At 38.3% G+C, this 23,843-nt stretch overlaps 1 protein-coding gene, 1 non-coding gene and 1 pseudogene across 14 annotated transcripts in view; 2 read left to right on the top strand and 1 right to left on the bottom strand.

Annotated features, from left to right (window-relative positions):
* USP40 (ubiquitin specific peptidase 40) overlaps positions 1–23,843 on the bottom strand; it is a 92,203-nt gene that overhangs the window by 45,994 nt on the left and 22,366 nt on the right. For all 13 annotated transcript variants that reach the window (XR_009541009.1, XR_009541008.1, XM_060151800.1 and 10 more), the window contains 8 exons: positions 22,010–22,102; positions 20,515–20,622; positions 10,951–11,251; positions 8,170–8,251; positions 6,484–6,655; positions 4,532–4,616; positions 3,432–3,502; positions 2,208–2,527 (listed from right to left, as the gene is read on the bottom strand). Coding sequence is in view for 11 of the 13 variants with exons in the window: in XM_060151800.1 (XP_060007783.1) it covers positions 2,208–2,527; positions 3,432–3,502; positions 4,532–4,616; positions 6,484–6,655; positions 8,170–8,251; positions 10,951–11,251; positions 20,515–20,622; positions 22,010–22,102 (1,232 nt within the window). In the remaining 2 variants the exon portion in view is untranslated. The remainder of the gene's footprint in view (positions 1–2,207; positions 2,528–3,431; positions 3,503–4,531; positions 4,617–6,483; positions 6,656–8,169; positions 8,252–10,950; positions 11,252–20,514; positions 20,623–22,009; positions 22,103–23,843) is intronic.
* LOC132522514 (small nucleolar RNA SNORA11) lies at positions 18,835–18,968 on the top strand. The gene has a single exon (XR_009541255.1). It is a non-coding gene; the product is annotated as a small nucleolar RNA SNORA11 (small nucleolar RNA).
* LOC132521594 (large ribosomal subunit protein uL22-like) lies at positions 22,167–22,723 on the top strand (annotated as a pseudogene).

Genomic DNA, 23,843 nt, shown 5'->3' with positions numbered 1-23,843 from the left:
TTATGATAGCAGATGGCAGTGGAGTGTCTTGTTCTAACAAGATTTTCCTGCAGATAATAGTAAAGGTTCTTGAGGAAGGAGTGACTTCTTACTAATTCACACAGAGGCACTGAGTGGGCTAGCGAAGTCCTCTTTGCGAGTGTGTAGCAGAGCCCCAAAACACAATTCTACTCTTCATTTCAGTTATTCCACTCTGGGACTCCACCTTGAGTTAGCAATCTTAAATAGAGCAAAGTTTTAAGCACAAAGATGTTCCCTGAAGACCACCTTAAAATAATGAAAAACTGGATGATAACAAGGATGCTAGCTAAACTATCTAGCTCTTAACTTCTTCAATCCTTACAACTGTAGGAAGCTGGTACTAATTATTATGCTCATTTTACAGAAGAAGAAATTAAGCAGAGAGAGATGATGTAACTTGCCCACGGTCACACTACTAGTAAGTGATAAAGCTGCAAACAAAGCCAGGCAGCCAGCCCCCAAGGCCTTGTCTCTACCCACTCCTCACACAGGAGCAGTCAGGTAACCTCTAACATCAACATAGGTTATTATGCAGCCATGAAATGAGGTTTATGAAGAGCCTTCAAACATGAGAGGAGGGCTTCCCTGGTGGCGCAGCGGTTGAGTGTCCGCCTGCTGATGCAGGGGACACGGGTTCGTGCCCCGGTCCGGGAAGATCCCACATGCCGCGGAGCGGCTGGGCCCGTGGGCCATGGCCACTGAGCCTGCGCGTCCGGAGCCTGTGCTCCGCAACGGGAGAGGCCAGAACAGTGAGAGGCCCGCGTACCGCAAACAAAACAAAACAAAACAAAAACATGAGGGGAAAGCAGGATATAACTATTTATCTACAATATCATCAGTATTATGTTTAAAAAGGAAAAAACCGGACTTCCCTGGTGGCACAGTGGTTGAGAATCCGCCTGCCAATGAAGGGGACATGGGTTCAAGCCCTGGTCCGGGAAGATCCCACATGCCGCGGAGGAACTAATAAGCCCGTGCACCACAACTACTGAAGCCCGCACGCCTAGAGCCCGTGCTCTGCAACAAGAGAAGCCACTGCAATGAGAAGCCCGCACACCGCAATGAAGAGTAGCCCCCGCCCACTGTAACTAGAGAAAGCCCGCGTGCAGCAACGAAGACGCAATGCAGCCAAAATATATATATATATATAAAATAATAAATTAATAGGAAAAAACCCTTCAAAACAAAAACCCAATTATTCGAGCTCAGAAAGCTAACAGTGACAGACACTGCATGAGTGGTATGGTGATGCTGTTTTGGGTCTCCTGTCTTCACCTCTATATTTCCCAAGTCCTAATGAAAGTACATTACTTTCTAAAAAGAAATTTATAATAAACTTTTAAATTAAATAAACAAGATAGGGAAATAAATGTCTGGAAAACACTTGTCGAAAAGAGAGTGATACATGTAATCCAAAATAAACACACTTCACAAGTGCTCTGCTTCTCTATGTCACAGCCACTAATAAACAATAATACAGAGCCTCTGTAATCTACGTATACTCACAGCACTGATAAAGCAGGGAACTGATTCGTTGGCCATACCTGGGGTCTTCACTGTGTGGGCATTGCGGGGGTTGCAGTGTGTGATAATGCCGCCCACAGAAGTGTACTGGAACAGACATGGGTAACAAAAATGGAGAGAGGAAGCACCCCTGAGCTTCAAAGGTGACTTACAGGAACCAAGGCTGCAATTCCCCAAGTAACTGCCTCACCTGGGCAGCTGGGAGGATCTCAAGCATCATAAAAAGGATTATAACAAAAAACTGAACTGCCTTCTGAGATCCTTGTGACAAGACAAATTTAGCTGTGATAATACCTTCCTCATGAAAAATTTTAGGAACTTTCTCTGTGAGAATGTGCCCTCTGTCTTATAATGAGTGCTAATCAGAATTATTTGATAAGATTCTGTTTTACTGCCAACTAATCTACACTATATCTAGCCTATACCTATATTATTCAGTTACCACATTTACCAAAAAAAAAAAAAAAAAAAAATCACACTACAATATCATTTTTCTCCAGGTTGCCTAACCACGAACATTCCTATTTACAATATATAGAACACAATGTCTAGAAATAAAACGAAACATTTAACTCTCATCATTATTAACATAAAGCTTTAGAGTTCTAAGATACAGCACTGTAACTACAATAAGTTTAAAAAGAATTCTCTTAGCATGTTACCTGTTACCATCATTAGAATCCTGAATTAAAATTGAGCTTCCATTTCTGAGACCTTGTTCTCTGAATGTCTTCTTCAAGTCTTCCTTGGGAATGGTGGTCCAGCTCTCTTCACCTACAGACTCAGCACTGTTGACTAAGATGACTCCGTCTGGGATTGCACAGGCTGTGAATACACTACCTATTTCTGCATTAGATGGAAAGACATATGGAGAGTCTATCAACTGCTGACACTGCTCTTCTTCACTGCTTGTCGCCGGATGAAGAACATTTAAAAGCAGAGGTTCACAGTCACTACCAGCTGGAATCTGGATTCCGCCAACCTACAACAGTATCAAGTCAGCCATCAGTATAGCTCGTATTTGCCAAAATCAGGTCAACACAGTAATGCAGTAACGTAGACTCTTATAGAACAATTCCCATTTTTTTTTCTTTTCAAGTGAAATGAAGTTTTCACAAATGTCTTTTAAGTATCAGAAGAACAGCTTTAGATTTTTGAAGCTTTTTCTTAGCCATCTTTTACTTTTTAGGAGAGAAATCTGAAGTGGAGACAGACACGTGAGTCCTCAGCAGTGGTAAATTTATGAGGTGGACCGAGGACGTCCACTGAGTGGGTGAGATGCCTCACTGCTCTCTTGACTGTGCTCCCCTAAGTCGCCTCCAGCCCTAACAGTGTGACGAACCGCTCCTTCTGAATCCTCATCAAGAGTATGTACAGGGCTTCCCTGGTGGCGCACTGGTTGAGAGTCCGCCTGCCGATGCAGCGGACACAGGTTCATGCCCCGGTCCGGGAAGATCCCACGTGCTGCGGAGCGGCTGGGCCCGTGAGCCATGGCCGCTGAGCCTGCGCGTCCGGAGCCTGTGCTCCGCAGCGGGAGAGGTCACAACAGTGAGAGGCCCGTGCACCGCAAAAAAAAAAAAAAAAGTCTGTACAGACCCTCCTGCTCACCTATCTCAGCGCAGTGACCCACACTACGTGCCTGAAGGATACAGACTGATCACTTATTTACCTTTGTGTCTAGCTTCTGACACACAGCCTGGCACCATGGAGGTGTTCTACAACTATCTCTTGAACATATAACCAACACTGATTGTACTTAAAATTTACTGGATATTTCAGCAGTTTTCGAATATGTAAGTGCCGTCATATACGCTGACTAAAATTTTATCACAACAACTTAAAAAATATCCAAAACTCTCATGAACATTTCTTCAACACTTATTTACCTCCACCCCATTCCATACAAAGATGTCTTCCCCATCAGCAATTTCAATTTCACACAGTGTCAGGTGATCTCCTAGGAAGATGAGATTATCAGTGAAACCATTCTCATGATCATCAAAAAAAAATTTAACTAAAGCAACAGCCAAGACACAAACAGTTGTTTGAAAAGAAGCATTCTCATTGAGGAAACTAAGAAAAAGGGAGTAATTATGTTTGTTATATTGATATTATTTTATATTATTTTTATCTTTATTCCTTCCATCACACTCTTTAGCCTTTTTTTTTTCTTCTCTGTTTTCATTTTATGTAAGCATTTCCCCCATAAGATTTGTGGGCATGAGAGCAGGAAAAAAAAAAGTTAATATAAAAGGTCAACTGTACTTGACACTGTGAACATGGGGAAGGCTTACACATCAAACGGTCCTCACTCACCCACTAATGAGCTGTATGACCTTGTGGACTTCAAGCCTCTACGCTTCAGTTTTCATTTATGAAATGAGGATAAAAGAATTTTGTGAAAATCAAATTAGATAATTTACACAAAACAGTTATCTCAGTATTTGGCACCATGAAGTCCAAGACAACTGTTACTGCTGCTACTGCTATTATTGTTCTGTTGTTATTTAAAGGAAGTACTTTTAAGCTCCTGAAGTACTTTTGTTTTGCTACAAAGTCTGAAGCTGAGATTGGCTTAAAAAAACAAGCCATATTTAACAAGATTTAAATGGTTTCAAACCATTTTGCTCAGAAGTTTGGGGTAATATAAAAAAATTTCCAAAGCCTTTAAGAAAAAATTTGTTTAGGTAGAGAAGTAGCCTTAATTTCAGAAAATACAAAACATTTCCATGTTAGCAAAATTTCACACATTACATATATTGGATACATTATAAACTAAATAAATTGTTTTATTAAATATGAAAAACTAAATATATTATTTGTTAAAACCAATGTGATGAGAACCTGCATAGCTAAGAATAGTAGTACGTAGGGGAAAGACTGGCCAAGAGCAGAAAGTCTCAGATGAGCCCCACAAAACGTACAGATGAGCCCCACAAAATGTACATATACACAATAAGTTGCTGTGTTTTAACATTTCTCTCACCATCAAGTGTCTGGTAAACATGAAGTCCTGCTGGTACAAACTTTGCAACACTAAGAACCATATCTCCTTCCCAAAATTCTAACAGCTGCAGAATATGAATGAAAGAAAAGAGAACAATGAAAAATCACACATAGATCACTTTTCCAGGTTAAGTAAGAAGAGCACTGTGCCAATTTACTTATGTAGCTGACATAGGGAACAAGAAAATGAACACGACAATCCCCATCCTGCACCAAAAATGAGGAAAGCAGACATGTTTCAATGTTAAATCAGTCAAAGCCAAAGATGGTTAATCTCACATCCATTAGTGACTGAAGAACCCTGACATACACAAAGAGCACAATGACCATGTAAACAACAACCATTTCTACTTAATTTATGGGAAGATCACTTTTATCAGAAGGCAAAATGATCGGTGTGCTAGCCCAGGACTCCTGGTCCGAAAGAGCAAAAATGACGTGTTTAATCAGCACTGCTCAGGGAAGAGCAGCACACACGAATACTCTTGTTTCTTGAAAGGAATGTCTCCCACTGTAAATTTAAAAAGTAGCATTACCAGTTTATTTAGTAGATTACCAGGGATTTGTTTTTTAAGTTTCTAGCTCCAAGACTCTGGGGACTGTGGTAACCTCACCAAAACAATGTCACCAATAAAGGTCAGTCCTATTTAGTCCCTCTCCACAATATCACAAGATAGTTCTCTTAAAAAGAAATTTCATACTTACACATGATTACTTAACTGTCAGTCTCTCTGCCTCTTGCCAGTGGCTTAATTCTAAGATGTGCCACAGGCAGAGATGTGCACTTAAACCATTAAAGCAGACTGGCATGAAATCTAAACCTTGTAAAGGTGACCAAGGTCTTTTCCACTTGAAACGCTACCCTAGGCAGGGCCAAATCTCCAAGTCCACCTATATCGTCACTGCCAGGATTGGCTCAGAAATAAACTTTTAGTGGAAAAGTTCAGAAGTACTAGATAATTTTAGAAATTTTGATCCTGATCCAACATTTAAATATTCAAATCAACTAAAGTTAAAGAAGAAATTGGCCTGCTTTTCTCTGTACAAGAGGAAAATCAAAAGAAAGCTAATAATTTTGGTAAATGATACAGTTTTTCAGAAAATTCACTTAATTCTGGGTGGGGGGGAAGCTCACATTTTCTATTTCCCTTTTCCTCTATCAGGAAGTAGTGTGGAGTGAAGTATAATTAAGAGGAAAGAAAGAGTAGGGAGACCAGGGCTGGAGTCCTAGTTCTACTGCTAACTAGATGTCTGACCCTGGGCAAGCCATTAGATCTCTTTAAATCACAATTTCCTCATCTTTAAAATGGGGTTATCTTGCCCTCATGAGGTTAAAGAATCAAATGATAGAATTTATATGAAAACATTTTAAGTAAAATAAAGAGCACTGTTGTCGTCGTCGTTAAAACATGACGGGATAAATAATTTAGAGACAATGATTACAACGATGTTTGCTTTTACTATAGACCAGTAGACATTTTCCTTCACTTAGGAATCTTATTAATAAATGTCATTCTACACTGAAAGGTAGAAAAGTTAGTTGCTTTTATTTGTTTAGTAGCTCTTGGTTTTAGGCAACGTAATTATCTATCTTTTTACTCCTTTTAAAAGACAATTCTCTTTCATTTATTTTTCCCAAAAGAGACAACCTTATACTCTTTCTCTCCCCCAGATTAAATATACCAGGCTTGATTCTCCCCTGAAAACCTGCTGGCAGGACTCTTGAGTCTTGATTGTGCAGAAAAGCCTCCCTAAGAGACTTACAAGTGAGGGGAGAACATGTGGACCATCCCTCTATGGAAGTGGTAGATGTAGGATTTTCCTAAGCAGCTGTGAAAAATAAATAGTTGTATCCTAAACAGGAGTTTGAAAAGGAGAATCCCGCTTAAGACAGACCTGAATGTCTATTAAGAGTAAGTGAGGCTAAATTACCTGAAATATTGATTGTCGAAGATCTCCTAAAGTTTTTCTTTTATCAAACGTCAAATCCCACATGCTTTCTGTTTGAGAGACCACTGGGTGCAGAGCCCCATTGAAGAAATGATAATAAGGGCCGAGGTGGAGATGCAATTCAAAATTATTGTTTGTAGAATCACATTCTGCCCTTTAAAGAGGCATAAAAAATACATAAATGTCATGTTTTTACAGCAGATACTGTTTCATCTCAAACCAAAAATATTTGATTTACAATATAAAGAAGTTCTCCACTCCACCTAAGTAATTATAATTAACATCCTTTTCTTCCATGCTCCAAAATAACTCAGTTTAGTTTCTCAATAGCTCTGCCACGGTGAATTCCAAGGAAGATGGTTTTAATGCACACTGTGCAGTGTTACTCTGAACAAATACTGACACTTGATCTCGTCCAATACTGAGATTATAATTATGAACAAAATGCTGGAAACATCTTCCTATAACTGTGGTAAGTGCTAGATTTACAACTTCTATTTTCTCCTTGCTTCAACTAGACCCCACAGACTCTCCTATAAACTATTTGAAGTCAGCCTCATGATCCCTGGAGTCTGCTTTTTCCAAGTCAAATGGCCTCAGCAGCAGCCGGGCGCTTGCTACACTTTTCTGAACCCATTCAGCTGCTGTGAAGCACGGCACCAAAAACACTTCAGGCAGCCCCACCAACGGAGAGTTGGATGAAGCTATAGCCACCATTCAGGTACCTCAGGCACAATTCTGTGAATGTGGTCAAAGACAGCATGAGCTTTTCCGTGACCACATTAAAAAGCTTAGTGCTCGCTGACTAAAACCCCATAGGCTGTTTTTGTTTTTAATACCAACTGCTAATCCACACCACTCAGGCAAGTTGGTTATCTTTCGCACTTAAGATATTCTACTCTGTTAAATTTTTATATTTTTAGTGTCTTGATTTTTGTTGAGATCTCCTCTGATCTTAATTTGCCATTCAATCTACCTATTTTTTTCCCTCAGCTTCAAATCAATGATAAAAATGTTGAACACATCCCTGCTATGTAATCAGCCCCTCAGGTCCACAAGGAGACCATGGGAACATCCATTTCCCTAATCCAGTACCCCACCGACCCAGAGAGCAAAGAACCAGTTCTTCATGGTCCAAGGTTAGACCTCAAAAGAGAATGTTCAGATCATCAAGTTCTCACAAACCATCCCTTTAATAATCCATTGTAGGCTTTTGCCCAAGATTGACAGTAAGCCAAACAGTCTGTAGACTCCACATTTCCTCCCATTTGCCCACCTCTGGTCTGATGTCACTACGGGCTAGTTCTTCACAAACCACTTACACATGAGGGCAAATTTTCACAATGGGCTCTGTGCCGAGGGAATAACCTGACAGGCCAGGACACAATTCATTCAGCACAACTACGTGCTCACAGATTTCTCTAGTTTTCTTAGGCTTCAATCTCTACTTAGCGATGGCCATTTGTCATTATTTCATTCACTCTCACTGGGTAATTTCAAAGTAAAAGATACTCTCAGTATAAAAATTCAGCAGCTAATAAAAGGATACCGGCATTAAACAGTTGACTTTTTTTCCTCTTTAATTTTCATTACTGAATACTTAAGACCTAAGTTAGATCCTCGTTCCCCAGAAAAACTATTCAAACTCTAAAAGTAATTTAAAATTACCTTTTTATTTGTAGTTCAATGTTGGCGGCATCCATTTCATTCAGCAAATGACATGGAACCCTGTACCTTGGGTTAGCTCGAGCTGTGAACAAAATTTTCCATTAACTTGTGCTGACTACATAAAAACTGGTTGCTGAAGAGGTAGCACAGAAAACTAGAAAGGACCTCGCTGGGAGCTAGGAAAGCTTCTACTGCCTGTGTGAACATGAATTTTCTCTGGATCTCAGTTTTCCCATCTTCAAATTGAAAACATTAAAACATATGAAAGGTAAACAGTTCTTTAAGCCAAGCTAGAGAATTCCATTTCTTCAACTCTTTCTAAATATACTTTTTAAAAAGAACACCTGCTGTTTTCTTCTTGATAACAAATGTAATAATTGGTCACTGTGAAAGTTCTGGAAATGATTTTTTTTGTAAAATAAATAAATATTACCTATAATCCCACTCCTAGGGAATACTGCTAAAATGCGATCTATGTACTTCTGGTCTTTTTTCTGTTCTATACAATGTGTCTACACACACACACACACACACACACACACACACACACACACACACACACACACACACACACACACACACACACACACACACACACACACACACACACACACACACACACACACACACACACACGCTTATTTAAAGCAACTGGGAGTATAGTCAACAAACATGTAAGTTGCTTTTTCATTTCATATGTTGTGAATATTTTTCCAAATCTTTAAATGATTGCATAGTAGCCCATTCTATAAATAGCATAATTAATCTAACCAATCCTTTTCTGGTAGACATTTAGGTGATTTTCTGTTAGTCATTACTATAAAATAACGGGGGTAGCAAACATCCTTGAACATAAATAGGTATACACGGTCCTGATTATTTCAAGACAAATTTGTGGAAGTATAATTATTGGTTTAAGGTTTTTAAGTACATACAACCATATTGGTTGTATTACTTTATATACATACCAAATACAGAGGTAGTGCCAACTGTTGAGAACCAGGTTAACAGAAATATCTGATTTGGTAAGAAAAAGGTTGTCATTCATTGCTGTTATGATTCATGTTTTTTGGTTATGGGCCAGATGGAATTTTTTTTTTTTTTTGCAGTTTACTGGCTGTCCTTATTTCTTCTTTTGTACGTTAGTTATTTATATCCTTTTCCCAATTTACCACTGAGCACAATGGAATAAACGTAAGAGCACTCTACAGATGGGGAAATAAATTTGTCGTATATTTTGCTGTTTTCCACTAGCTTGTCATTTGCCTTTCGGTATTACGTAATAAGGTTTACATCACTTTTCCTCAATTTTTTTTCATTGCTTTTATACTTAGAAAGGTCTTCTCTACCTTAAGATCAGAAAAATATTTATATTTTATGCATGTGAAGGCTCCTTTTTTACATCAACATTAAAGGAACTATAATTTCATGCAAGTGATAAATATCATCACTTGACTGTACTAACGGCTCATTCAAGTGATTAGCAACTAATCAACTTCTCAGTTGTATTTATTAATTCATTTTTCCCCTATTTATCTGAAAAGCTACCTTTTCATGGATTAAAATCTTAAAAATACTTAGATCAACTCCTGGGCTTACTGCTCAATGGTCTGTCCAGCTCTTTGCACTAGCACTACACTGTCTTAACTGCTACAGCACCATAAATATGCTTATACTGACACAGTAAAGTTTCCTTGAGCAGTCCCTTCTTCAATTTTCATTAATTTATCTTCCCAGGTAAATTTTAGAATCATTTTGCCAAGTTCCATCCATTCATCCCCCAAAAAAGTCCATCAAGATTTTGGTTAGATCTTTATTCAAATCTTCAGCTAACTGGAAAACTGTCACTTAGTACATATTCCAATCATGTATACACTGAAGTTCAGTTCAGTGAAAAGGACAATATGTCATCTGAAGAAATTGATATATATTTCTGTAACTGTGAATTCAGCTCCCCAATATTTTTATCAGAACGATTACCATATTTTTCCCCTCAGAAAAAAACAAAGCCCCTTCTGGTCAACAGAACAGTTATGTAATTGTTTCAGATCCAGAGAGTTAATTTCCTTTGATTCATCTGCAAATCGGTAACTGCTTTATTCTTATTCTTTACAAAAACGATCACTATGCTCAGTCTCTAAGAACAGTATCCTCATCTCTAATCATAGGTATGTCTCAATCTAAAGAGCTTTCCCAGTTGCATAAATTTGGGGAAGTGATCAAATAAAGTCTTGCAGACTGATTCATGTTAGTAGCTTCAATTCAAAAATTTATCACTGTGGGTCTCAGTGTTTAACCTCCACCATGGTATGAACTCTCTTAGAAGATTCAAGGGCTTCAGAGATATTTCAATTGCTTAAAGACTTATCACCTTGAGGAAAAGGAAAAAAGAAAGGAAAATAAAAGAGAACACATGAAAATAAGACCAAGGCCACTTGCAACTCAAAGACAACACATGGCCAAACTGCAGAGAGAAGCCTGAGCAGAGGACAATCACGTCTGCCCACACAACAAGAAACATGATGTGATCCAAGAAAATGCAATTTTGAAAATCTAACTACAGCCTCATACTATTACAGGGGAAAAAACCCAGAAATATATAATCTTTATAAAAGGACAGAATGTTGAATTTTTTCTGGTATATTTCTTACAGTTAGCTTGAAAATATTTTAAAATGTTTCAAGAGTAAACCTTCTAAAAGGGTAAACTTTCAAATAACATTCAATGTTTACCTTCTAAAGTGATCGACTTAAACAAATAGGGACATTTATCTTTCCATACCTTCAGGGGGTCTCTGTAACTGGGACTTCCGATAAAACAACATGTAGGCACTTTCTTTACCCTGAAATTGCTGTTCAATATCCTCTTCCTTAATTGGCTGGACTTGGGAATCGTTTACATCAAACCAGTGGGGACAGGAGGGTCTATCATTTAATCCTGGGGGTTCTGAAGTAAGTGTCTTCAAAAGTTGTTGATCATTTCTTCGTATATCAGACTCAGTCTGGAGAGAACAGTCCTTCAATAGACTAACTGTACTTTCATCTGAACTGAGCAGAAATATCTGAGAATGAAGCTGTAAAAACTATACAGAAAAAGAAAACAAACATTAGGTTAATGAAAAAAAATTTCATTGACATGATTACAAAATCTTTACCTTCCTTTCTGTGATTAGATATTTTAACGTCAACTTTTTGGCCTGGTCAGCTACGAGGGAAAAAAATTTCATTTGTGCCATAATAAAACATTTAATAAAACCCAGAGTGCTTTCTGTTAAATAGTCTAACAGTTATATCAAGGGAGAAAGCTGCCATGACACAATCTTAAAAATACTTTAATTATACCTGGTAATGCTGTTTTTAAAAAGTCTTTACTGAAACAGATTAGATAGAACAAACACTTCTGAAATGTTTAAAGCAATCGAAACAGAGCACAAAACAAAGGCAATTATACAATGAAGTACCATAGAAGATAATTTCAAAACTAGTGACTCAGACAAACTGCTGGGATATAGTCACAATTATAAGCTTACATTAACTAAATTCAGTGTTGTCTGTCCCGGAGGCTGACAGGCTAGCTCAGGAAATCAGAACACTGCAAGGCTGAAGTCATAATCTCAGAGACTATCATTTCTCAGGTTCCTCCACCTAAAGGATTACGAAGAAAAAAACCTTCTCTCCCCATTGCCTATCCCACCTCCCCATCCCCTACTCTACTCTTCTTTTATTCCCTAATCTCTATGTGGCTTTGTATCACCCCCTTTTCTCTCAGTACAAACTACTTTATGTAGAAAATCACTTGGGAGGTATATGTAACATTTGCTTAGATCATCAATCAACACGGAAAAGTGATTTTCTCATTTTTTCTTGGAAAGGAAGAATTTATGGTAACGTATACTCTCTAATCAAACAGAAGGGTATAGGGCATATGACCCAACGGCATTATTGTTAACACTGTGTGTAACAGATGGTAATATAGTTTTGTAGCTAATTTAAGTACAATAAAATAATAATTTGAAACCTCTGAGTAATGAATACTTTCTGTATAGCGAATCTTTTCTTTGTTTGATAGTTGAGGATTAACTCTTAAACCTCAAACTTCAGTGTAGTCTGGTTCCAGTAATGGCAGAGAACTTTTAATTGGACTAACCCCACTGATTAAAAATTATAAACTTTAGACAAAATAATGAAAACAATTGTTTGGAGAGTAAGCAAAAGCTGACCTAAAGTGGAGGGAACATAATCCTTCAAAAGGGAAACAAGCTAGGTGAGTCCTGCATTAACCCACCACTTCCCAGTTTGTAGCAGAGCATGGTGGAAGAGAGTTCAAGCAAAGGGCAAGAGTCTTACTGGACTAAGGAAACAGAATTTGAGACTGCCACAGAGCCTAGAAAGTGAAGGAGAAAACCCCATAAAGGAGTCCCAGATCTCTACCAAATCCTCCTCAAATCCTTGGCTGAGTCTTAAATGGTACATGGACAGCCTGAGACCCAAGGAACTGAGCAGAAAGCAACAGCTGGGAGATTTAAGATCTGAGTAGAGATTTTAGCGCCCTGCTGCTGGGTAGAAAGAACATAGAGTTAAATAAACATGTTGTGAATGGATTAATAAGTTAAGATAGATTAGAAAAAAGAAAAAGAGCATGGAGTTGAAGTCCTGCCAAATTAGAGGCATATGACGAACACCTCAGGCTTTCCACTGAAATCCTAGAAGGGCCATGTCTCAGGTCAGGGATTGGCAAACTTTTCTATAAAGGGCCAGACGGTAAGTATTTTAGGCTTTGTGGGCTAAGAGGCAAACTTGAGCACCTTTCTAAAGGTAACTGTTTGAAAATATAAAGACAGTTCTTACCTGGGGGCTGTACAAAAAAGGCAGAAAGCCATAGTTTCCCCATGTTTGCTAACCTCTGCCTTAAGAGGGAGGACCATCCAGGCCCCAAGACTAACAGCTGCTCCCTAGGACTAACAGCTAAATGCAACAGATCCACCCTACCAAAGCCCCAAATGAAGCTCCCACAGGATCAACATGATTCAAAGTTACTTAATGGCCTGTTAGAATATAATGAAAAGCCCTTTAGAAACAATAACACAGGACTTGCCTGGTGGTGCAATGGTTAAGAATCAGCCTGCCAATGCAGGGGACATGGGTTCGAGCCCTGGTCCGGGAAGATCCCACATGCTGCGAAGCAACTGAGCCCGTGAGCCACAACTACTAAGCCTGCACTCTAGAGCCCATGAGCCACAGCTACTGAGCCCACGTGCCTAGAGCCCGTGCTCCACAACAAGAGAAGCCTCTGCAACAAGAAGCCTGTGCACCGCAACAAAGAATAGTCCCCACTCGCTGCAACTAGAGAAAGCCCACGCACAGCAACGAAGACCCAATGCAGCCAAAAATAATAAATATATAAACCTTCTAAAAAGCAGTAACATAATCCACAGCCTCTAAAACACATCACCCACAATGTCCAGTAGGCAATGTAAGAGTATATGACATGCAAAGAAACAGGACAATGGGATTCATAACCAAGAGATGACAGTCAATTCACAACAGAAAAAAAAAGGTAATAACTACAGACCCAGAAATAATCCAGATGTTATAAGAGTAAACAGCTAATGAAATATGTAAATTTACAGGAAAGGATGTACAGAGTAGGTGCAAATGGGTAATTTCAGCAGAGAAACAGGCACGTTAAATAAGAGCTAAGAAAAAATTGTACAGCTGAATAACACAATATCTGAAACGAAAAAATTCATTAATTCATTGGCTGGGTTTAACAGAAGACTGGATACAGTAGGAGAAAGAATCAATGAACATGAAGACAGATCAATGGAAATTATCCAAATTGAGCGTGAGGGGAAAAAAAAAAAACTCCTGCTAGAATATCTAAGACCAGTGAGGAAATACTGAATGGTCCAATATATATGTAACTGTAATTTCTGAAGAAGAGAGAGATAATGGGGCATAAAAACAAATTGAAAATATAATGGCCAAAACCGAAGAAAGATTTCAAGCCACAGATAAAAAAAATCTTAGAAAATACAAAGCAAATAAACACAAAGAACACCATACTGAGACACACTGTTATTAAACTGCTAAAAACCAAAGATGAAGAGATTATCTTAAAAGTAGACAGAAAAAAAAGACACATTACATTTAAGTAACGCTGACTTCTCAGCCAAAATAAAGGAAGCCAAAACATAATAAAATGACATCTTTAAAGTCCTGAAAAAACCAATAAGAGCTATTAACCTAGAATTCTGTATCCAGGACTTCCCTGGTGGTGCAGGAGCCTGCCAATGCAGGGGACACGGGTTCGATCCCTGGTCCGGGAAGATCCCACATGCCATGGAGCAACTAAGCCCGTGTGCCACAACTACTGAGCCTGTGCTCTAGAGCCCACGAGCCACAACTACTGAGCCTGTGTGCCATAACTACTGAAGCCCACGTGCCATAACTACTGAAGCCCACGCGCCTAGAGCCCGTGCTCCGCAACAAGAGAAGCCATTGCAATAAGAAGTCTGCACACCACCATGAAGAGTAGCCCCCACTCGACCCAACTAGAGAAAGCCCGTGTGCAGCAACGAAGACCCAATGCAACCAAAAATAAATAGTTTTTTAAAAAGAAAAAAAGAATTCTATATCCAGCAAAAATACCATTTAAACAAATGAATGCAAGATAAAAACTTCAGACAAACAAAAGCTGAGAATATTTTTGCCAGCAGCTCTGGATGCCCAAGAACCGCTAAAGGAAGTTCTCTAGGTTGAAGGGAAATGATATTAGATGCAAACCTGGACATGCAAGAAGGAGCAATGAACACCAGAATGGATAAAATAAAACATGGTTTTTTCATTAATTTCTTTAAAAGTTGCTTAAATGTTTAAAGTAAACACATACATACATACATACACACACACACAGTGAATTTACATATAATGGTAAAACATAAGACAACAGCAGAAAAGGATGGAAGTCGGGAAATGGAATTATGCTACTGTACCTTGTACATCTTACCTTGTACATGAAGTGTTACAGTATTGGTCTGTAATTTATAATATTCACTTATGTACAGTGTAATCCCTAGAGTAAAAAAGTTAAAGTAGTACAGCTAAAAAGTCAACAGAGGAGACAAAAATCAAACACTAAAAATTACTTGATTAATCCAAAGGTATGAAAGACAGAAAGAAAGAAAGGCAAGAAAGACAGGAGAAGCAAATAAAAAACAAATGGCTACATGATAAATTCAAACTCAACCACACAATTTAATACATTAAAAATAAATGGGGGCTTCCCTGGTGATGCAGTGGTTAAGAATCCGCCTGCCAATGCAGGGGACACGGGTTCAATTCCTGGTCTGGGAAGATCCCACATGCCATGGAGCAACTAAGCCCGTGCGTCACAACTACTGAGCCTGTGCTTTAAAGTCCATGAGCTACAATGACCTAGCCCGCGTGCCACAACTACTGAAGCCCGCGTGCCTAGAGCCTGTGCTCCCCAACAAGAGAGGCCACTGCAATGAGAAGTCCACGCATTGCAACAAAGAGCAGCCTTGCAACTAGAGAAAGCCCACATGCAGCAAAGACCCAATGCTGCCAAAAATAAATAAATTTTTTAAAAAATTAATAAAAAAAATAAATGTACTGAACATTCTAATTTAAAGGTAGAGACTGTCAAACTCTATCATTTGATAGAAAACAGATGAACAATAGAGAAAAACAACAAATGCAAAGCTGTTTCTTTGAGAAGTTTAATAACCTTGGACTTCCCTGGTGGTGCAGTGGTTAAGAATCCGCCTGCCAATGCAGGGGACATGGGTTCGAGCCCCGGTCTGGGAAGGTCTCACATGCCATGGAGCAACTAAGCCCGTGCGTCACAACTACTGAGCCTGTGCTTTAAAGCCCGTGAGCTACAATGACCTAGCCCGCGTGCCACAACTACTGAAGCCCGCGTGCCTAGAGCCTGTGCTCCCCAACAAGAGAGGCCACTGCAATGAGAAGTCCACGCATTGCAACAAAGAGCAGCCTCCGCTCACTGCAACTAGAGAAAGCCCACATGCAGCAAAGACCCAATGCAGCCAAAAATAAATAAATTTTTTAAAAAATTAATAAAAAAAATAAATGTACTGAACATTCTAATTTAAAGGTAGAGACTGTCAAACTCTATCATTTGATAGAAAACAGATGAACAATAGAGAAAAACAACAAATGCAAAGCTGTTTCTTTGAGAAGTTTAATAACCTTGGACTTCCCTGGTGGTGCAGTGGTTAAGAATCCGCCTGCCAATGCAGGGGACATGGGTTCGAGCCCCGGTCTGGGAAGGTCTCACATGCCATGGAGTAACTAAGCCTGTGCGCCACAACTACTGAGTCTGCGCTCTAGAGCCCACGAGCCACAACTACTGAGCCCGTGTGCAACAACTACTTAAGGCCATGCGCCTAGAGCCCGTGCTCCACAAAAGAAGCCACTGCAATAAGAAGTCTGTGCACCGCGATAGAGTAGCCCCTGCTCACTGCAACTAGAAAGTCTGTGTGCAGCAACAAAGACCCAACACAGCCAAAAGTTAAATTAACTAATTAATTATTTTTAAAAAAGAAAAGTATAATAACCTTGACAAATCCCTATCAAGACCGATGCAAAAGAAAGCTAAGAAACACAAATTACCAATATCAGAAATGAAATAGGGTCCTACAGAAATTAAAAGGATAATATGATAATATTTCAAACAACTTTATACTAAGAAATTTGACACTTTGAGAACCAATTCCTTAAAAATCACAATTTTCCAAAATAAGCAGGAACCAACTCATACTGTTTACAAGAGACACACTTGCATTAGAAAGCTTGTATGTTACATTAATACCAGATAAGGCAGATGTGAAGGTAAGGACTATTAGCAGAGATAAAGGAAGGGCATATGTCAAGAGGCCATTAACAATCCAAAATGTGTATGCAACTAATAATATATCTTCAAGATACATGAAGCAAAACTGTCAACAGTAAAAGGACGAAAGGGCAAAGGTACAATTAGAGTTGGAGATTTAAAACTACTCTCTCAGTAACTGATACAACAAAAAGAAAAATTAGTTAAGAATAGGGATGAAATAAAGAATGTTATTAACCAATTTGACCTAGCTGACATTTATGAAACACTATACCCAACAAATGCAGAAAATTAATAACTTTACTGGTGAATAGAAACATTCAGCAACACAGACCATATCCTGAGGCATGAAACAAGTCTCAAAAAATTAAGAATAAGTGAAATCATAGAGAGCATGTTTTCAGAGTAAAATGGAATTAGACATCAATTTATAGATATAACGAAAAGATAACTAGAAATTCCCCAAATATTTGGAAATTAAGCAATCCACCTCCAAAAACCTCATGGGTCAATAAAAGAATCAGAAGGAAAAATTACAATATATTTTGAATGGAAAGATAATAATAACATGTCAAATTTAGCTACAGCTAAATTAGCGCTAAGAAGGAAATTATAGATTTAAAAGCATGAATTAAAAGGCAGGTTTAGGGCTTCCCTGGTGGCACAGTGGTTAAGAATCTGCCTGCCAATGCAGGGGACACGGGTTCGAGCCCTGGTCTGGGAAGATCCCACGTGCCGTGGAGCAACTAGGCCCGTGAGCCACACTACTGAGTCTGCAGGTCTGGAGCCTGTGCTCTGCAACGGGAGAGGCCGCGACAATGAGAGGCCCGCGCAGCGTGATGAAGAGCAGCCCCCGCTCGCCGCAAAAGCTTTCTCGCCGAGAAAGCCCTCGCACAGAAACGAAGACCCAACACAGCCAAAAAATAAATAAATAAATTTATTTAAAAAAAAAATTTTAAAAGGCAGGTTTAAAAAACAACTGAGATACCAACCCAAGAAGCTAGAAAAAGATGATTAAATTAAATCCCAAAGGTAAAAGGAAATAATTAAAAACAAGAGCAGAAATCAATGAAGTAGAAAACAGATTAGTAGAGAAAAATAAAGGCAAAAAAGTTGTTTTTTGAAAAGCTTAATAAACTTGATAAGCCCTAAGCAAGACTTATGAAAAAATAAAAGTAAGCAAACACAAATTATTAATATCAGGAATTAAAAAGAGGAAATTTAGGTCCTACAGACACTAGAAAAGATAATATGAGACATTTTGAATAGCTTCATGCCAATAAATTTGACACCATAGATAAAAGGACAAATTCTTTAAAAAATATTATTTTCCAAAATAATTCAAGAAATAAAAAATCTAAAACAACTCTACAAATAAAGAAATTAAAACTATAATTTAAAAACCTTGCCATAAAAAAATTCCAGGTCTAACTAGCTTCACCATTTAAGAAAGAAATAATAATCTATCTCAGAGAAATCCTTTCCAAGAATATAAAAAAGGAACATTTCCTAACTTCTTTTGAGTCCTGCATAACCCTGATACTGAAACCTGACAAAGATATTACAGAGAAAGAAACTTAGAGACCCATATCTCTCACAGACACAAAATCCTTAGGAAAATATGAGCCAAATGCATACAGCAATGCATACAAGTACATCACGACCAAGTGTGCTTTACCCCAGAAATGTAAGGTTTGCGTTCACACTGAAAAGGTCAGTCAACAGAATTCACCACATTAACTGAATAAAAGAGAACAGCCATGTGATCACATCGATAAATGTAAACAAAACAGCATGTGATAAAATCCAACCTCTATTCAAGATAAAACTATCAGCTGCTTATATCACACCCGAAAGGAATCTGGGTTCACTGTGATAATGGGCATAAGACTTTTGGCCTTCCTATGAACAAATACTCTACATGTGTCCTCCTGCACTTCACGTGGCTGCTGGGCAAGACTAGTGGGACAGGGTTCAATATTGGAAGAAAAGCTGCAGTATTTAGTGGGGAAGTCCTGCCACTTAGAGCCCGTCCAGCCCATGAATGGGTGGGCCATGAGTGGTCTCATAAATATAAAGGCTTTGAACCTCTCTTTTCAAGAGAAAAAAAAAAAGAAAGAAAGAGAGAGATTCCAACTATATGCCATTCTGGAAAAGGCAAAACTATGGAGACAATAAAAATACCAGTGGCTGCCAGGAGTTTGGGGGAGAGGGGTGATGAATACACAGAGTACAGTTTTTTAGTACAGAGAAAATACTCTGTATGACATTATAACAATGGATATATGTCAGTATACTTTTGTCCAAACCTACAGAATGTACCATACTATCTACTCCATTAGAATGAACCTTAGGTGAACTGTGGACTTTGGCAATTATGATGTGTCAATGTAGTTCATCCTTGGTTTAGGGTAAAAAAAAGAAACACACCACCCTGATGAGTGATACTGATAACACCTACGCATGTATGTGGGAAGGGGGTATATGGGAAATTTCTGTACCTTCTTGTTAATTTTGTTATAAACCTAAAACTACTCAAAAAAAAGTCTTAAAAAAAAGAACATTCAGTGTTAGGATAGGTATTTTTGGCAAGACTCATTTCAGTTATACACATATGTATACAAGTTATATACGTGTGTGTTGGTTGGATTGTGATGTAAGATGCATTTTTTAGGTCAAAAAAGTTTGCAAGCCATTGTAGTTAAGTTATATTGGCAAATAAAAGCACAAATTAACCTCAAAGAAAAAAGACATAAGACTATCAGTCAACTATAAGTACAAGCTAACTTCCTCAAATTTATGAAGGATATTTTTATTTAAAAACAAAACAAGACAAAAAAGTCCCTGCACAGCTGATAACATACTTAATAGTAAAATATTGAAACACTGATCCAATCGTTTTAAATGAAAACCTAAGACTGTCTATGAACTCATGGTCATTAATTTATGAACTGTGGTCTAATTAAAAGGTGAACTTAAACACAGACTATATTATGTACACTCTTTGCTTCTACAAGAAATAGCTCCAAAATATTGACTAATTGTTCTGTTGCTTTGCTTGTTTTTAGTCAAGTTTTTGTCTCCCAAGGCTGGCAGTACCAGTTTTTAAACCTAACCTTACAGCCTAGGAAGCCAGATTGCCAAGTTTAGGAGAACTGTGTGTCAAAGAAAGATAAAAGTGAAATTTGGGTGAATACTTGAAGACATTTCTATAAATAAGATGATAAGCTTTAGGATATGAACTTTGTGACATTTTTTGCTGTTGTGATTAAAAGCCCCTCCTCTATTCTTTTTTTGCTTACGTCTTGATTCTATAAATTGCTTAATAATTAACTGAATTCTAATCATTAAACAAAATACTAATTGTATTTCCATCTAATTTAAATTTCCTTCCCCAAAGAAATTCATGTTGCCAAAATCATAATAAAATTTCCTGGGAATAGGACTTCTTATAAGGATGTCATGTATTACCTTTCGCAGTGGTCCATACTGTTTTCTGTACTTCTTATTCCAAGATATTCCTATCTTTTTCAAGAGCTTCTGGCCCAGCTGATCAACAGGAATTAGATTACTCTCCTCCTTATGAGAGAAAAGAAAGTCATTTAAGAAAATCTGATAAGATATAACCCCAACACTTATGAGTTCAACGGACCCAACAGGATTAATAAATGTGCCTGTAACAGCAAACATGTAAGTGGATTAACCATAATTGTTTCAAAATAAAAAGTTTTTTAAAAAATTAGATTAAGCCTAAGTTTAGAAAACTTGAATTCTGCCACTTTCCATGCGGCAAAGTCTAAACATTTCAAGAGCAATATCCAAAGAGTATTCCAAGGTTTGGTAAATCCTGATATTATGTGGGATTTTTAGAAGAAATACTTTAGTGCAAAAAGACTGTCTCTTCTGAATGTTCTGAAGTATAACCAAGTTCTAAAAGGGGGTAAGAAGTGACTATTATGGGCTGAAATGTGTCCCTCTACTATCAGAATTCATATGCTCAATTCCTAACCCTCAAAATTTCAACTGTGACTATATTTGGACAGGGCCTTTAAAGAAGTGATTAAGTTAAAATAAGGCCTTTAGCGTGGGACCTTATCCAATCTGACTGGTGTCCTTATAAGAAGAGGAAATCTGGACACACAAAGACACAGGGATGCGCATGCACATAGAAAAGACCACGTGAGAAAGCAGCAAGGCGGCAGCCATCCGCAAGCCAAGGAGAGAGGCCTCAGAAGAAACCTGCTGACACCTTGATCTGGACTTCCAGCCTCCAGCACTATGAGAAAATAAATTTCTGTTACGTTAGACACCCAGTCTGTGGGATTTTGTTATGGCAGCCCTAGTAGACTGATATAGTGGCCATAGACCAATACTCAACCGAGGTCCCTAGTAAGAAATTGAGATAAAAACTGTTTATTAAGAACGAATGAATAAATGAAATGAGACTACCATCCTTACAACAGGGTACAAAGCAAACATTAAAAGTCACATACGTGAGGTATTATCAATACTGGGAATGAAAAAGGGGACATAACTTCAGATCCTACAGACATTAAAAGGATAATATGGGAAAACAGTAAATTCCAAAACTGTATGTAAAGTAAATCCCAATTCAATTTAAAATAACAATAATAATATCACAAAAAACTTGTAACCCAATCCCAAAATATGTATATAAACACAAAGGAAACAGAATGCAAAGAATATATATCAAAGTGTTAACAATGACCGGACATTTGGTTTATTTAAACTTTGTTTCTTTATATACTTTCTAATTTTTTCCCCTCAAATTTTCTACTATTCATATGTATTCCTTTTACAACCAGAAAGTCTCCAATAAAAAATTTTTTTTAAATAGAGAATTTCCCAAAAGAAAAAGACTATGAACAGTAACAATATCACTTCTGCCAACTGAATCATACATCTGATATACATACACAAATATAAACATACACTCTCTCTCTACCTGTAATAAGACTGCTTTTAGAATCATCAATGGATCATCAATCTCTTCATTTTGAAGATCTTCCAAATTCACATCTGGATTACTTTTGTCCTCCTAAGAAAGAAAACAATAAAAAAGTTTCTCTTTTCTGGTAAGCGGCCTGAGGTGACCTCTAAAAATGGTTCACTATTCACCTGACCCAGAAAACCCCACAAAATCATGCAAGAGATTCAAATCTTCGTGTTCACTTTAAGAACACTCATGAAACTGCCCAGGCCGTTAAGGATATGCACATCCGAAAAGCCACCAAGTATCTGAAGGATGTCACTTTAAAGAAGCCGTGTGTGCCATTCTGTCATTACAATGGTGGAGTTGGTAGGTGTGCCCAGGCCAAACAGTGGGGCTGGATGCAGGGTCGGTGGCCCAAAAACAGTGTTGAATTTCTACTGCACATGCTCAAAAATGCAGAGAGTAACGCTGAACTTAAGGGCTTAGATGTAGATTCTCTGGTCATTGAGCACATCCAGGTGAACAAAGCCCACAAGATGCCGCGCAGGACTTACAGAGCTCATGGTCGGATCAACCCATACATGAGCTCTCCCTGCCACACTGAGATGATCCTTACTGAAAAAGAACAGATTGTTCCTAAACCAGAAGAGGAGGTTGTCCAGAAGAAACAGATACACCAGAAGAAACTGAAGAAACAAAAACTTATGGCCCAGGAATAAATGCCGCAAAAAAAAAATGCAAATAAAAGTAAAAAAAAAAAAGTTTCTATCACTAATCCCTGAAAAAGCAGTTAACGAAATAGGAGTGTTTGTGCCACAGAGGTTTCAAGATGGAGAAATGATGATAAAAACATCATAATAATTTGTATATGCTTTGGAATCAGGCAGCCTGGTTTTAAATGTCAACTGGTTGAATAATCCTGGACAAATTACCTAATCTCTCTGGCATTATCTGTAAATTGGGATTGTGAGATAAGGAAAGCTTCTAGCACAATACACACAGCGGGTTCCAACATTTTCCCACTAAGCACTACTTTAGCTGCATCCTACAATTTTGATATGTTGTGTTTTCATTATCATTCAGTTCAAAATATTTTCTGGTCTCCACCCAATTTATTCTCACTCACTTATGTTGGCCTAACAAAATCCTACCAACCTCTGCAAGCTCAGCTTAAACATTCCCTCCTATTTTCTTTCTTTCTTTATTTTTGGCTGCGTTGGGTCTTCGTTGCTGCGCGCGGGCTTTCTCTAGTTGCGGCGAGCAGGGGCTACTCTTCGTTGTGGTGTGCGGGCTTCTCACTGCGGTGGCTTCTCTTATTGTGGAGCACGGGCTCTAGGCGCACGGGCTTCAGTAGCTGCGGCACGCGGGCTCAGAAGTTGTGGCACATGGGCTTAGTTGCTCCGTGGCATGTGGGATCTTCCTGGACCAGGGCTCGAACCCGTGTCCCCTGCATTGGCAGGCAGATTCTAAACCGCTCCACCACCAGGGAAGTCCCGCCCTCCTATTTTCTGATCACCCAAGTTTGCACCCCATCGTATGAAGTTACTTGGAAACATGTCAAAATTCCCCTGATAAGGTATTTTTATTATTTCATACATGGCATCTTGCAAAGGTATTTTAAACTGGCTTAAAATCATAAACACAAATACACCTAAACAGTTAACATAAGACAAAACTAATAAAGAAATATAGAAGAATATGGCAGATGAAATACAACCATCCTGCTGTAAAATGACTAAAAATGCTGGATAAAGTAAAACACACAACAAAAGAAAATCTCTTTTTAAACACATGCCGAACTAGCAAGAGAACACTGGGAAAATCCTCAGAGAACAAGTGACATGAG

The sequence above is a fragment of the Lagenorhynchus albirostris genome, chromosome 6 (genome assembly GCF_949774975.1).
Source record: "Lagenorhynchus albirostris chromosome 6, mLagAlb1.1, whole genome shotgun sequence".
Taxonomy (NCBI): domain Eukaryota; kingdom Metazoa; phylum Chordata; class Mammalia; order Artiodactyla; family Delphinidae; genus Lagenorhynchus; species Lagenorhynchus albirostris.
This window is presented reverse-complemented; position numbering and strand designations above follow the sequence as displayed.